At 41.0% G+C, this 12,191-nt stretch overlaps 1 protein-coding gene and 1 long non-coding RNA gene across 3 annotated transcripts; both read right to left on the reverse strand.

Moving 5' to 3' along the window:
• Positions 1 to 2,854: 2,854 nt before the first annotated feature.
• LOC119359089 lies at positions 2,855 to 3,868 on the reverse strand. Of its 2 annotated transcripts, none has more exons than XR_005172376.1 (4): positions 3,583 to 3,868; positions 3,404 to 3,507; positions 3,140 to 3,184; positions 2,855 to 3,045 (listed from the first exon to the last, which is right to left on the reverse strand). It is a non-coding gene; the product is annotated as an uncharacterized LOC119359089 (long non-coding RNA). The 2 variants fall into 2 exon arrangements; XR_005172375.1 differs by having other exon boundaries at positions 3,404 to 3,516.
• Positions 3,869 to 4,353: 485 nt separating this feature from the next.
• Positions 4,354 to 11,961, reverse strand: LOC119357702. Its single transcript, XM_037624564.1, has 11 exons — positions 11,499 to 11,961; positions 10,140 to 10,820; positions 9,873 to 10,040; positions 9,575 to 9,691; positions 9,423 to 9,467; positions 8,859 to 9,143; positions 7,313 to 7,411; positions 5,114 to 5,350; positions 4,847 to 5,014; positions 4,548 to 4,664; positions 4,354 to 4,440 (listed from the first exon to the last, which is right to left on the reverse strand). Exons 2-11 carry the CDS (start codon positions 10,344 to 10,346, stop codon positions 4,354 to 4,356), a joined length of 1,530 nt encoding a protein of 509 aa, XP_037480461.1. The 5' UTR covers positions 10,347 to 10,820; positions 11,499 to 11,961.
• Between the last annotated feature and the right edge of the window lie 230 nt (positions 11,962 to 12,191).

Below are 12,191 nucleotides of genomic sequence, written 5' to 3' on the forward strand. Positions count from 1 at the left end.
AGGAAACATACTCCAATACCTCACGAGTATAAACTGTGGCATAAAAAACAAATATTCTCCATAAACTTAGGAGTCTAACTATGATGCAAAAATAAACACAAATCATAAAAGCTTACTCCAATAAACTTACGAGTCTAAACTGCGATGCAAAAAAAATCACCGAACATACTCCAGTACCTCACGAGTATAAACGGTGGCATAAAAAAACAAATATTCTCCAAAAAACTTATGAGTCTAAACTATGTCATCTGAAAAAATAAAAATATATTACTCCAATACCTCACGAGTATAAACTGTGGTATAAAACATATATTACTCCTATAACTTACGAGTTTAAACTGTGACATAAAAATCTATCACTCCAATAAATTTACGAGTCCAAACCGTGATAGAAAAATAATATTACTCCATACCCTCATGAGTATAAATTGGGCACACAAAAAAAATACTCCAATGACTTACGAGTATAAACTGTGATGCAAAAAAAATCATCTAAAATACTCCGTACCCTCACGAGTATAAACTGGGGCACAAAAAAATCACTCCAATGACTCATGAGTATAAACTGTGATGCAAAAGAAAAATCATCAAATGTACACCATACCCTCATGAGTATAAACTGTGATGCAAAAGAAAAATCATCAAATGTACACCATACCCTCATGAGTATAAACTCTAGGCACCAAAATGAAAAAAAAACTTGAATTAGCTCCATACTTCACGAGCTGAAAACATAAATGACAATTTAAATTGGTTAGTGCAGCCTGAGTAATGAGCTTTGCAAATGAACAAAAAATAGAATAGGCCAAATGCTCAAGCGCTCTGCCAACACATAATGTGAGCGTAAAACACTCCCAGGCTAGATGAATATAAACTAGTAGCCTCATTTGATTAAGAGAATAAATATAATACTCCCAGGCTATATGAGTATAAACTTTTAGCCTCATGAAAAAAACCTAACGCTCCAATGCTATACGAGCCTAAACTATAAGCGTCATGTGAAACATTTTTACGCACATACAAAATGCTCTAATGCTATATGATGCTAAACTCTAAGCATGTTTTAATAATGTTAAATTTGATCCAACCTTCATGAGTTTAAACTCCTAAGTGTTAAGTTGTGGGCTCCAAGAAAAGTTCCGAGCCTAAATTGAAATTGAAAAAAATTCATTGTGTGGATAAAATTGCACAACCACTTAGCTAGCACACAATTGACTAAAAAATCACGAGCCCATATACTCACGGGCAGTGCTATAAACACAAGAAATATGTATAATCTAGTTTCGAGCTCTGGGCCCGAGTCGAAAAAAATATATTCTCTTCGAACCCAGACCTCAAGGGGCATTTGTTGACATGGATTTTAACCAAGATAAAATAAAATGCATAAACCATATAAAATATTAAAATATAAATACAAAACAGTAAAATTCTATTTTATCATTAAAAAAGGAATTAAAAATATAATCAACCGCTCGAATAAAGGACTGAAAAAATAGGCATATGATATATTTTTGAATGTCGATAATGCACACATTAAACCGACAATTATAAAATGTGATGAAACACATTAGATTTTGTCATGAAGAAAATATAAAGGACACAAGGCTCGCATGCATGCCGCCACCACTAGCAAAAAAAATGCAAACATAAAATTGTCACGAGGGATGCTAAGATCACCAAAATGTTGACTATATGAAAATGTTCTGCTTTGTTCCATCGACGAAATGAAATGTTGAAACGGCGCATAAAAAATACATCGTGCTAGTGAAATATACGTGCGATGTATTTGGTCAAATATTCATCTGATAATACATATGATGCTTGATCATGAGTTGCATGCAAAAATAATTAACGTGCACACCCTGACCCTAGGCCTTAATGAGCCATTTAATAGCTGATCATGCTTAGCCCATTAAAAGAAATACGGCCACGTTGCATGGCTGCAGGCTTATGCGTGCATGCTCAATAGTGACAAGGCCCACTAATTGATTAAAATAATCAAGCCCATACGGTGATTGGGAATAAATGGGCTAATTAGGCTAATGGCCGGTTCAAAGCTCAGTCAACTTGTGATTAAGAAATAAAGAAATGAAAGAAGAGCCAGATACTCCCACGACCGCACGAGCACTGCCCATGATCCGGCAACTGGGCGTGCGTCCAACAGCGCTCCGTCGCTATCTGCCCCTATAAATACTGTCATGCTGTATACAGGAAAAAGAGGTTGGAGACTGCTCATTTCATCTGGTGTTATACTGCTGCTACACATACACTGCTGCAAGAAAAATCCCACACACACATACGTGAGGAGAGGAAGGCTGGGAGGAGTGGAGCAAGAAGGTGAGATTCATGGTTCTCTCCTAATCCCTTTTTCTCTTGTTGGTGATCTACCCCATGTTTTCTCAATCTCCGCTCTTGGTTTGGTCACAATGACATGAGCCAAGTAGTGTTTTCTCATATCATGGTTCATGATCTGGTCATATGGACACAGTTCATGAATTCATCCTCATGTTACCCAATTTTTGCTCTTGGCTTGGTCATATTGACATGAGTCAAGTAGCTTTTTGCTTGATATGATGGTTCTTGATTTGGTCATATTGACACAGATCTAGAACTTTTCTTCAAGTAGCATGATCCTTGCTTTTTTTTTTCTCTCCATATGATGGTTCTTGATTTGGTCATATTGACACAGATCTTGAATTCTTCTCCAAGTGAAATGATTCTTGCTCTTGGCTTGGTCATCTTGACACATCCCAAGTAGCCTTCATCCTCCACAAATTTGGCATTCTACTCTTGGCATGGTCATATTGACACATGTCAAGTAGTATTTTCACCATATTTGAGAGATCACTCTTTTTTTGTCGGAGATCGCACACATCTGGTAGTAATGTACTTGTTGTACAGATCAATAGAGGAACTGTTAACCTTGAGCTTCTTGAGCTTTGTGTCCTCTTTTATTCGAAGACAAGCTCGCTTCTTCCTATTCTTTTTTTCCTGAGTTTGGGTGCCAATCGTTTCAGGGACATCCCTAGCGGTGCCTTCATGTACCTGAATGGATCGTAATGTGATGCCGTTAATGGTGGTTGCTGGAGAGAGATTGGAGTTTTGGGGTGAGAGTGACTGTGCAATGATGCATCTGTACCTCGGTCACAATACGGTTGCTGATTGGTGCTTCGGTTCCATTTTCCTAAGTTGAAACAGGCAAACAAAATGTTGGAAACTTGATAAAAAGGTAATGGAAGCTACAAATAGGGTGGAAGGATGCATTGTTGAGAAATGAATTGGACATATGTAATAAACATATGTAATGGAAGGTACTAATTGTGGTTGCTGGAAACATTAGAAAAATGTAATGGAAGCTATAAGTTCGGTGAACAGATGCGGTGTTGAGAAGTGAAAAATGCACCTGGTTTAGCTGTGTTGGGGCTGTAGTAGGTGGCAATTGTACATGGGATATTTCGTGACCGATGTGTGCCAAGTTTGCGCCCACTGTTGACATGGTTGTTGCCCCTGGATTTTCTGAAGTTGTGTTAGTGAAGAACATTTAGTATAAGTCAGCTTCATAATGGTATACAATGCACTGACCTAGAGTTGAGGATTGTGCAACTGTTGTAGCAACATCGACATCTTGTGGTTGAAGTGATGACGGAGCTGGTTCGGACCATAGTTGGGTCCAAGTCTGACCAGGGGGTAGGAAACTGAAACTTGGATCTTCGTATGAAGTAAGGATCCTATGCCTTGTATCTAATTCTCCGCTGGATTGGTTCGTAACACGAGCGGATATAGAAGCATCATCCTGGTTATTCTGAGGTGTTTTTTCGACACTTTTATCCACCTCATCGGCGTATGCAGTTGCTTCCTGCCAAAACCTGGTGTCGGGTGTGGCTTTTGTGCCATTATTTTGAGCTTTTTCTGTAGACGAGTCTTGGACATCCCTAGGAGGCGAAGAATAAGTAGGTGGTATCGGGGTATGGTTTTTTGTGGCAGCAATGACATCTTGTGCAAACTTGTTCATGCGCTTAGCATGCAGTTTAGTAAGTCGTGATGTGGCTTTTGAAATATCTTCTTCCCATTTTGCACTATGCCTTTGCAAAATTGGCAGTATGAACGCTGGTGGTTCCTGTGTGAAGAAATGGTTTTTAGAAATTAGTATGTTGGAAGCATGACATTGTAAGCATGAAAACAATCGAGTAGGAAGGTAGTAGCATGCATGGGTTGATGTATTAGAAGTGGTGGTTGTTCTTGACCCTAATGCTAGATGGAAGCATGAGAACTAAACAATGACAACTTTAAGATAAGTAGGTAGAAGCATGGTTTGCTGTAAAGAAATTGTCGCTGATCTAGTTAGCATGTTATTTATGTAAAAATGTGAGCAAGTGAAATTTGATAATGTTGCACCTCAGTTTGCTTGATAGGTAATGTAGGGACCTGGTGATGCATGTCCTGTCGTGAAGCACAGAATAAAAGATTAGAAAACCCAAATGAAACACGGAGTACAAGATCTGAAAAGAAAATTATGTTACAAAATGAGTAAAACACATGGTGGGTACCCCGGCTGGATGTTCGGTAGAATCAGTTTCTGTTTGCTGAATATATGGCTGTTGGTCAGGTTGGTCCTTGTAGTTTGGCGCTTGGATGGCATATGGGGTGGTGTCAAGTGCACGAAACTGCAAATAAAAGTGCACCATGAAAGCAAAAGTGGAGAGAATATAGTGAATAGTGGTGGATCGTTAGTAGAAGAAAAATCCTTACACCCAGATGTATATGGAGAAAGATAAAATTGTTTGCAATTGTTTGAAGCAAGAACTAAATAAATGGTATAGAAGGCATAATTGTTTTTTTGTCTTACCGGTCGTGCGCCATAAATATGTGGGATGAGGCTCAGTCTACTTTTGTCATGTAGCATGACAAAATCGAAGTCGTCATCTGTTACATGGGATATTCTCGGAAGTGAGTAATTTATTCGATGCGTCGACAAAGATGATTCTGGAAAGTCAAGATGGTCAATGTATATAATCTGGATTAAAAAGTAGGATGAAAACATGTGAATTTAAATAAAAGAATAAGGCTATAAAATTTGACATAGTAAAAAAGGTGTATAGTATAGTGTGGATACCGCGAGCAAAGGTAGGCAGCTGCCAACCCATATTTTTTTGAAGACACCATCTAATAGTGCTTTTTTCTTCTTCTTTTGGAATGTATTGACCTCGGACATGACATCTTTCAGAATTTGTTCTCCCCATGCATACTCGCAAACCTCATCAGCAACTTCAAGGCTGCCTAAATACTCCAAAGGAACCATATTTCCAGTTCGGGTACCATATGAGTAGCCAATGCTACTAGGAAGAAGGTTCTGAAGAAGGTATCATCATCTAAATCATTGCCTTTATCTAGCATAGTGGCAGCATAGTGAATGGGCGCCCGTCTCCCATGTTCATATTCCGTCTTGTAGAATTCTCGGTGAGGTGATTCTTCATGCTTTCTTATGATAACCACATGCCTAGTACCATGAGGAAGTCCGAGAACCTTTTCAACCATTTGTCGAGTGAATAGGATGCTGGTATTGTTTCGTGGATTCCGAAATTCACCTAGCTTTGGATTAATCCGGTCAACGATCCATTCTAGGAGACCCTCTAGAGCTGAGAATTTGCTAATATTAAGTAGATTACCCCCCCCCCAGAAATTAGGTCTTTCCTTTGCGGTGGGAGACCCTTGACAATATCATGTAACCGACCTGCTGAATATCGACTCTGGAGCATGATCGACTCCTTTTTACTCATTGTTGAGTGTCACCTAAGAACACAGAATGTACTGTGTTAGCATTTCTGTAAATATGTGTTGTAAGGAATGAAGTGATAGGTTTGGTCTGTCATGGAATTATTTGTATGGAAGCAATACACTAGAAATAACAGTATATATTGGTTGACTGATGACATAAAGAATAATAGAAGCACATAATATGGACAGAAACAGTACGGCGCATGACATAGAAATTGGTAAGCTTGGTGCCATGATGAGGATGCATCTGCCTGTATTTTTGGCATGGAAGCATTTTTTCTATAAGACTGTATGGAAAAGGGGACAAATTAGAAGCAATTTTGTGTGATGGAAGCATGGAATTTAGGGTGCAATTTCAATCTTAGATGGAAGCACATAATTTTAAACAAGGAAAACGTAACAACTTTACCGCCAGTCTGAGTGTACTTTTGCTTGGATGCTCTGTTTACAGTAGGCATTATAAGATGCACTGAATAGGGGGTGTCGCATCAATTGTAATGTAGATTTGAAGCACCAACGAAATTTGAACACAACTATATAAATCGGATCAGTACTAGGCCGGCAATGAACATAAATAACTAATCTAATCCAGCCGATGGATGCATTACACAGCAAACTCCGTTGAAAAATTAGAAATCCCTAAACATGGGGCGCTCCACCAAGTACACATACCTCTGATTCAGGGTTGGGGAGCTTCAAAAAGGGCCACAATTTTGAAATCCAAATGCCTATACTCCGGCCGACCGATTGAAATAGATGGGGATGCAGCCGAATCAGTAGATGGGGGAGCCTGGCGACTGAAGAAAACTGCAGAATCGCACTTGGGTCGCATTGGTGGAGAGTACTAAGGATAGCCATGCTGCTCGGCAGGGAGGCTCGACTGACGAACATTGGGGCCGAAGGCTGGGCGGTGCGGTCCACCGATGCGAGGCGGAACTGGAGGTGCAAGGCGGATGGAGCAGGCTGGTGAGGTGGAACTGCAAGGTTCCGTCATTGGCTGGTGTGGGAGCGTCACGGTGGGGGCCCCGTTGTCTGGTGGAGTCGCGGTGAGACGGTGTCGGAGCAGCGGATCTGGTGACGCGAGCTGGCGGCGAGGCGAGAGAGGTGGGAAGCAGAGCTCGGGGAGGGCTGACGATTAATGTTGGTGAGAGTTTAGGAGAGGTGATTGCGAGCGGGGCCGGGGATATGCAATTATGCAGGGATCGGTTTTTCCTATTTCCGTTTCTTTTTTTAAACGAGACGAAATCTGGTGCGTCAACTGTCGAACGAATCGACGGGTGTCGAGTGGTCTGGCGCTGGCGTTTCTATAGACTATGGATAGGAAGCGTTTACATGGCCTCTCACCCTGGGTCTTTAATAAACGCTAATTAAGTGCTTCCATGTACGTATTAACTACTTCCTGAACGCACGATCCAATGTTGTTTGTGGGGAATGGCAAAGTACAGCTGCAAATTATGATGGTGAGAATCATTAGAATGTTCAGATTTGAACATTATTAGCTAATGACAAAGCAATAAAAAAATGGAAGTAAGCGTACGAGATCCTTTGACTTGAGCGAGCCCTCATGGTATGCGGTGTTGAATTCACGAAGGCAGTTGCTAGCATCAAATTTGTCCTCGGGAACAAGTAGCTTGGACTGATGAAAGGTTGAAACAACATGTTAGGATTTTCAAGATAATGTAAACAATGAGACATTAGGGACAGGGATAGAAGCATGTAGTTACGGTCAAAGATTGTGAGAATGCATATTTGGTTGGAAGAGCGGAGCCACATGTCTCAATTGATTATTCAAGGTTGAATTGTCGAATGTAGAGCTCCATTGTATGGGTGTCAACGAACCCACGTGGTTTGATTGCCTCGCGAAAGTCTTCATATGATATGTGGTACCCACTGTAATCAACTAATGGTGGCCTGGGATAACAAACGGAAAGATTGCGCCTGTAAGTAATTGGTGGAAGCAATGTTTCATACATTGTAAGCATGAGTAGCATATAGTGGAAGTAGGAGTTGGTTTTATTCGAAACACATACATAATAAACGACGTGAAGAATATTAAGGCAATACATGTGATTGGTAGATTAGAAATGATGGAAATTGTAACCTGTTTTCTTTTTTTTTGTCGGAGGTCGCACACATCTGGTAGTAATGTACTTGTTGTACAGATCAATAGAGGAACTGTTAACCTTGAGCTTCTTGAGCTTTTGTCCTCAGTTATTCGAAGACAAGCTCGCTTCTTCCTATTCTTTTTTTCCTGAGTTTGGGTGCCAATCGTTTTAGGGACATCCCTAGTGGTGCCTTCATGTACCTGAATGGATCGTTATGTGATGTCGTTAATGGTGGTTGCTGGAGAGAGATTGGAGTTTTGGGGTGAGAGTGACTGTGTAATGATGCATCTGTACCTCGGTCACAATAGGGTTGCTGATTGGTGCTTCGGTTCCATTTTCCTAAGTTGAAGCAGGCAAACAAAATGTTGGAAACTTGATAAAAAGGTAATGGAAGCTACAAATGGGGTGGAAGGATGCATTGTTGAGAAATGAATTGGACATATGTAATAAACAAATGTAATGGAAGGTACTAATTGTGGTTGTTGGAAACATTAGAAAAATGTAATGGAAGCTACAAGTTCGGTGAACAGATGCGGTGTTGAGAAATGAAAAAATGCACCTGGTTTAGCTGTGTTGGGGCTGTAGTAGGTGGCAATTGTACATGGGATATTCTGTGACCGATGTGTGCCAAGTTTGCGTCCACTGTTGACATGGTTGTTTTTCTAAAGTTGTGTTAGTGAAGACCATTTAGTACAAGTCAGCTTCGTAATGGTATACGATGCACTGGCCTAGAGTTGAGGATTGTGCAACTGTTGTAGCAACATCGACATCTTGTGGTTGAAGTGATGACGGAGCTGGTTCGGACCATAGTTGGGTCCAAGTCTGACCAGGGGGTAGGAAACTAAAACTTGAATCTTCGTATGAAGCAAGGATTCTACGCCTTGTATCTAATTTTCCGCTGGATTGGTTCGTAACAGGAGCGGATGTAGAAGCAACATCCTGGTTATTCTGAGGTGTTTTTCCGACACTTTTATCCACCTCATCGGCGTATGCAGTTGCTTCCTGCCAAAACCTGGTGTCGGGTGTGGCTTTTGTGCCATTATTTTGAGCTTTTTCAGCAGATGAGTCTTGGACATCCCTAGGAGGCGAAGAATAAGTAGGTGGTATCGGGTTATGGTTTTTTGTGGCAGCAATGACATCTTGTGCCAACTCGTTCATGCGCTTGGCATGCAGTTTAGTAAGTCGTGATGTGGCTTTTGAAATATCTTCTGCCCATTTTGAACTATGCCTTTGCAAAATTGGTAGTATGAATGCTGATGGTTCCTGCGTGAAGAAATGGTTTTTTAGAAATTAGTATGTTGGAAGCATGAAATTTTAAGCATGAAAACAATCGAGTAGGAAGGTAGTAACATGCATGGGTTGATGTATTAGAAGTGGTGGTTGTTCTTGACCCTAATGCTAGATGGAAGCCTGAGAACTAAACAATGACAACTTTAAGATAAGTAGGTAGAAGCATGGTTTGCTGTAAAGAAATTGTCGCTGATCTTGTTAGCATGTTATTTATGTAAAAATGTGAGCAAGTGAAATTTGATAATGTTGTACCTTAGATTGCTTGATAGGTAATGTAGGGACCTGGTGATGCATGTCCTATTGTGAAGCACAGAATAAAAGATTAGAAAACCCAAATGAAACACGGAGTACAAGATCTGAAAAGAAAATTATGTTACAAAATGAGTAAAACACATGGTGGGTACCCCGGCTGGATGTTCGGTAGAATCAGTTTCTGTTTGCTGAATATATGGCTGTTGGTCAGATTGGTCCTTGTAGTTTGGCGCTTGGATGGCATATGGGGTGGTGTCAAGTGCACGAAACTGCAAATAGAAGTGCACCATGAAAGCAAAAGTGGAGAGAACATAGTGAATAGTGGTGGATCGTTAGTAGAAGAAAACTCCTTACATCCAGATGTATATGGAGAAAGATAAAATGGTTTGCAATTGTTTGAAGCAAGAACTAAATAAATGGTATAGAAGGCATAATTGTTTTTTGTCTTACCGGTCGTGCGCCATAAATATGTGGGTTGAGGCTCAGTCTACTTTTATCATGTAGCATGACAAAATCAAAGTCGTCATCGGTTACATGGGATGCTCTCGGAAGTGAGTAATTTATTTGATGCGTCGACAAAGATGATTCTGGAAAGTCAAGATGGTCCATGTATATAATTTGGATTAAAAAGCAGGATGAAAACATGTGAATTTAAATAAAAGAATAAGGCTATCAAATTTGACATAGTAAAAAAGATGTGTAGTATAGTGTGGATACCGCGAGCAAAGGTAGGCAACTGCCAACCCATATTTTTTTGAAGACACCATCTAATAGTGCTTTTTTCTTCTTCTTTTGGAATGTATCGACCTCGGAGATGACATCTTTCATAATTTGTTCTCCCCATGCATACTCGCAAACCTCATCAGCAACTTCAAGGCTGACTAAATACTCCAAAGGAACCATATTTCCAGTTCTGGGTGCCATATGAGTAGCCAAGCTACTCGGAAGAAGGTTCTGAAGAAGGTCTCATCATCTAAATCATTGCCTTTATCTAGCATAGTGGCACCATAGTGAATGGGCGCCCGTCTCCCATGTTCATATTCCGTCTTGTAGAATTCTCGGTGAGGTCATTCTTCATGCTTGCTTATGATAACCACATGCCTAGTACCATGAGGAAGTCCGAGAACCTTTTCAACCATTTGTCGAGTGAATAGGATGCTGGTATTTTTTCGTGGATTCCGAAATTCACCTAGCTTTGGATCAATCCGGTCAACGATACATTCTAGGAGACCCTCTAGAGCTGAGAATTTGCTAATATTAAGTAGATTACCCCATTTGTTTCCAGAAATTAGGTCTTTCCTTTGCAGTGGGAGACCCTTGACAATATCATGTAACCGACCTGCTGAATATCGACTCTGGAGCATGATCGACTCCTTTTTACTCATTGTTGAGTGTCACCTGAGAACACAGAATGTACTGTGTTAGCATTTCTGTAAATATGGGTTGTAAGGAATGAAGTGATAGGCTTGGTCTGTCATGGAATTATTTGTATGGAAGCAATACACTAGAAATAACAGTATATATTGGTTGACTGATGACATAAAGAACAATAGAAGCACGTAATATGGACAGAAACAATACGGCACATGACATTGAAATTGGTAAGCTTGGTGCCATGATGAGGATGCATCTGCATGTATTTTTGGCATGGAAGCATTTTTTCTATAAAACTATATGGAAAAGGGGACAAATTAGAAGCAATTTTGTGTGATGGAAGCATGGAATTTAGGGTGCATTTTGTGCAATTTAGGGTGCATTTTCAATCTTAGATGGAAGCACAGAATTTTAAACAGGGAAAACATAACAACTTTACCGCCAGTCTGAGTGTACTTTTGCTTGGATGCTATGTTTACAGTAGGCATTATAAGATGCACTGAATAGGGGGTGTCGCAGCAATTGTAATGTAGATTTGAAGCACCGACAAAATTTGAAAACAACTATATAAATCGGATCAGTACTAGGCCGGCAATGAACATAAATAACTAATCTAATCCAGCCGATGGATGCATTACACAGCAAACTCCGTTGAAAAATTAGAAATCCCTAAACATGGGGCGCTCCACCAAGTACACATACCTTTGATTCAGGGTTGGGGAGCTTCAAAAAGGGCCGCAATTTTGAAATCCAAATGCCTATACTCCGGCCGGCCGATTGAAATAGATGGGGATGCAGCCGATTCAGTAGATGGGGGAGCCTAGCGACTGAAGAAGACTACATAATCGCACTTGGGTCGCATTGGTGGAGAGTACTAAGGCATAGCCATGCTGCTCGGCGGGGAGGCTCGACTGACGAACATTGGGGCCGAAGGCTGGACGGTGCGGTCCACCGATGCGAGGCGGAACTGGAGGTGCAAGGCGGATGGAGCAGGCTGGTGAGGTGGAACTGCAAGGTTTCGTCGTTGGCTTGTGTGGGAGCGTCACGGTGGGGCGCCGTTGTCTGGTGGAGTCGCAGTGAGACGGTGTCGGAGCAGTGGATCTGGTGACGCAAGCTGGCGGCGAGGCGAGAGAGGTGGGAAGCAGAGCTTGGGGAGGGCTAGCGATTAATGCTGGCGAGAGTTTAGGGGAGGTGATTGCAAGAGGGGCCGGGGATATGCAATTATGCAGGGATCGGTTTTTCCTATTTCCGTTTCTTTTTTAAACAAGACGAAATCTGGAGCGTCAACTATCGAACGAATCAACGGGCGTTGAGTGGTCTGGCGCTGGCATTTCTCCATACTATAGATAGGAAGCGTTTACCTTACTCCTTACATGACGGGCAAACACATAATAT

The sequence above is a fragment of the Triticum dicoccoides genome, chromosome 2A, assembly GCF_002162155.2.
Source record: "Triticum dicoccoides isolate Atlit2015 ecotype Zavitan chromosome 2A, WEW_v2.0, whole genome shotgun sequence".
NCBI classification, from domain to species: domain Eukaryota; kingdom Viridiplantae; phylum Streptophyta; class Magnoliopsida; order Poales; family Poaceae; genus Triticum; species Triticum dicoccoides.